This window comes from Poecilia latipinna, unplaced genomic scaffold, assembly GCF_001443285.1.
Source record: "Poecilia latipinna isolate Pla-1442-1.1 unplaced genomic scaffold, P_latipinna-1.0 Scaffold37, whole genome shotgun sequence".
Classification (NCBI taxonomy): domain Eukaryota; kingdom Metazoa; phylum Chordata; class Actinopteri; order Cyprinodontiformes; family Poeciliidae; genus Poecilia; species Poecilia latipinna.
Window position 1 is genome coordinate 811,755 of NW_015112653.1, and position 2,609 is coordinate 814,363.

Here is a 2,609-nt window from a genome sequence, read left to right on the forward strand (position 1 = left end):
TGAGTTTGTGAGATTTTTACCGACTTCAGAAGCAGAAATGACATCTCTGAAAATATCACATCCTCTTCATCCGGCTGGGGATGTAACACTCCACAGCTATGTTTAGCTGGAACTGTCTGTCTTCAAGCTTCACAGGTGGCCTGCGTGCAAAAAGGTGCTGCCTGCTTCCTCTTCACCATGCTTCTGGCAGACGCTAAAGTTCATCCCGCCGGTTCTCTGCTGCAGGAAAGAAATGCCGAAAATGAGCACTTAATACGAGAGAGAGAAAAAAAAAAAAGAATCTAGATATGGAAAAGGTTAAGTCGTGCCGAAGAATAACAGACAAAGGCTGCAGTTTGATTAATACAACAGGAAAGCGTTGTGGAAGGACGTCTTTTCCCTCCTCCTTTACCTTTCTTATGTAGTGAGGGGGCTGGAGTCTGTTCCTGGACTCGTCTCAGCATTTCTTTTATCTCCTTGTCATAATCTACCCACTCAGGCACGATCCTCGCTGCAGCCATCAGCTTGGGCTCTTTGGTTTTAGGATTATTGCACTGCACCAGAAAAACAGACCAACACATCGCTCACACATCACCAGTGGCACTTTGTCCGTACAAGTCGGCTCCCCAGTTCCCAGGGCAGTCTGCGACAGGCATTTGCACCCAATTTGATTTCCAATTTGGTTAAAAGGACATTATGCCCGGTCTTGTGTCTGAGTTACCAAGTGGTGACCTACACCGCAGTGAGACAATGCTTCCTATTTCAGTCCGCTGGAGCACATCCAGTAATTCTCCAAATTAGTTTAGGACACTGCAGGATTGCCTGGTTGCCTGCTAAATGCCAAGTGCCTTGTGGACATTAGTGGATGGGAATACACTCAAACATTATAGTGCCTCAGCAGATGCAATGGACTGCAACATGAAAGGTAAAAAGGACTTTGTAGAAAAAAGAAAAAAAAAACAGACTAAATCTGATAAAAGAAATAGAAAATCCAGAGTTAACTTGAAGAATTTACCTGTTTATTGCATGAATGAACATCTATATAAATATGTGTATTTGTTAAATTAGTACACTGACAATTTACAATAGATGTAAAAAGTCAAATTGTATCACAATGCATTGGTTAAGGTTATACATGAATTGCATCTTTTTATGCAGGTACAAACCATTAAAGTCTGCATGTTTACTGGATGTTGTGTGAACTCAGACAATTGGGAACCCAAAGCATTTCTCATGTCTTTGTTGCTTTTGTATTCAAGTTCTATTTTATTGCTTGAATAACTGCAAGTAAAATAATTCCTTACTATTCTTTTTTTTGTCTATAACAGTAAAATAAGTGGAGTTTCTTCATGTCTCATCCTCTCAGATTAAATCAGATTTAGGGCAATGAATATCTTATTTTATTAGGGTTTTTTTTTTAATAACACCCTACATTTGAATGGATTATCAGTAACTTCTAAGGAGGAACAACTTAGTGAATGATCCTTTTAACTAATTATTTCAATATTGACCAAAATTATCATGCTTTTTATGTTTTATATGGTCAGCCTGCCTTAGGTAAAGGTCAGCAATAGATATCAAAATGATACGTTTAGCAACAAAAAGTTAAAGACCAGAGAGATTAATACACTTTAAATGTTACCAGGACTCACCAGGTCGATAGTCTTAGCTGTAACTTTAGAGGCATCATCACACCACGTCTCGCACCACAGCCACTCCTGAGGAAGGGACTTAATGGCCACCTGATGAATCATGTTATTAGGAAGGTCCTAAAAAAATAACAATGTAAATGATTAAAGCGTTTATAAATACAAATTCTTATGAATAACCAGTTAGTGTCTATTGAATCTCATGGATGGGTTTATGCACCTGGTCCAGGTTTGACAGACTGTTTGGGTCCTGGCTTAAAGCTTGGTACTGACCCCTCAGTCTGTCTCCGGCTGCAATCTTACGGAACTTCTTTAAATCCACCACATAGAGCGCGCTGGGAGAAACGGCAAAGGAAAAAGATGCATTTTACTGTTATATCAAATAAATTAAAATATATGCTCAATCGAGGCTGTTATCTCTCCACAAAAAAATGTGTCTTCTTTTGGTTTTGATGTAATAATATAATCTTAAACGTCGCATTTTCATCAGCTGTAAGCAGAAAATCATCATAATTAGACAAAAAGGCTTGAAAACATCAATCTTTGTGTAACAACCAATGCATTTCACATGGTGACATGACTATGCCTCAACTTTGTTTAGGACATTGTTTCATACAAAACTAACACTGCACATTACACTGAGCACATAATTCCCACAGTGTAACATCTTGGTGGCAGCATCATGCTGAGGGAATGCTTTACTTTAGCAGGGTTTAGGGAAACTAACCAGAGTTGATGGGAAAAGATAAACTTTATAGCACTTTTGCAAACAACTCCGTGTTAGAACACAAATACAAAACAAAAACCAACTCAAAAGCACTAAACACCCAAAGCAAATTACTGATTGTATTTTTATAGAACTGGTAAAAAAACAACCACATTTTAATGAAAAAAACAAAAAAACAAAACAGAAGATGACAATTAGATGTATAGTCTGTATATTCATATATATATATATATATATATATATATATATATATA

General features: G+C 37.4%; 1 protein-coding gene across 5 annotated transcripts in view; it reads right to left on the reverse strand.

Moving 5' to 3' along the window:
* The window catches only part of uggt2 (UDP-glucose glycoprotein glucosyltransferase 2), a 47,260-nt gene continuing 44,651 nt past the window's right edge, over nucleotides 1–2,609 (reverse strand). For 4 of the 5 annotated variants that reach the window (XM_015044943.1, XM_015044932.1, XM_015044964.1 and 1 more), the window contains 4 exons: nucleotides 1,849–1,963; nucleotides 1,632–1,748; nucleotides 392–533; nucleotides 1–219 (listed from right to left, as the gene is read on the reverse strand). In XM_015044943.1, coding sequence (XP_014900429.1) covers nucleotides 194–219; nucleotides 392–533; nucleotides 1,632–1,748; nucleotides 1,849–1,963 — 400 coding nt within the window. In that variant the 3' untranslated portion in view covers nucleotides 1–193. The remainder of the gene's footprint in view (nucleotides 220–391; nucleotides 534–1,631; nucleotides 1,749–1,848; nucleotides 1,964–2,609) is intronic. The other variant, XM_015044954.1, reaches the window with a different exon arrangement.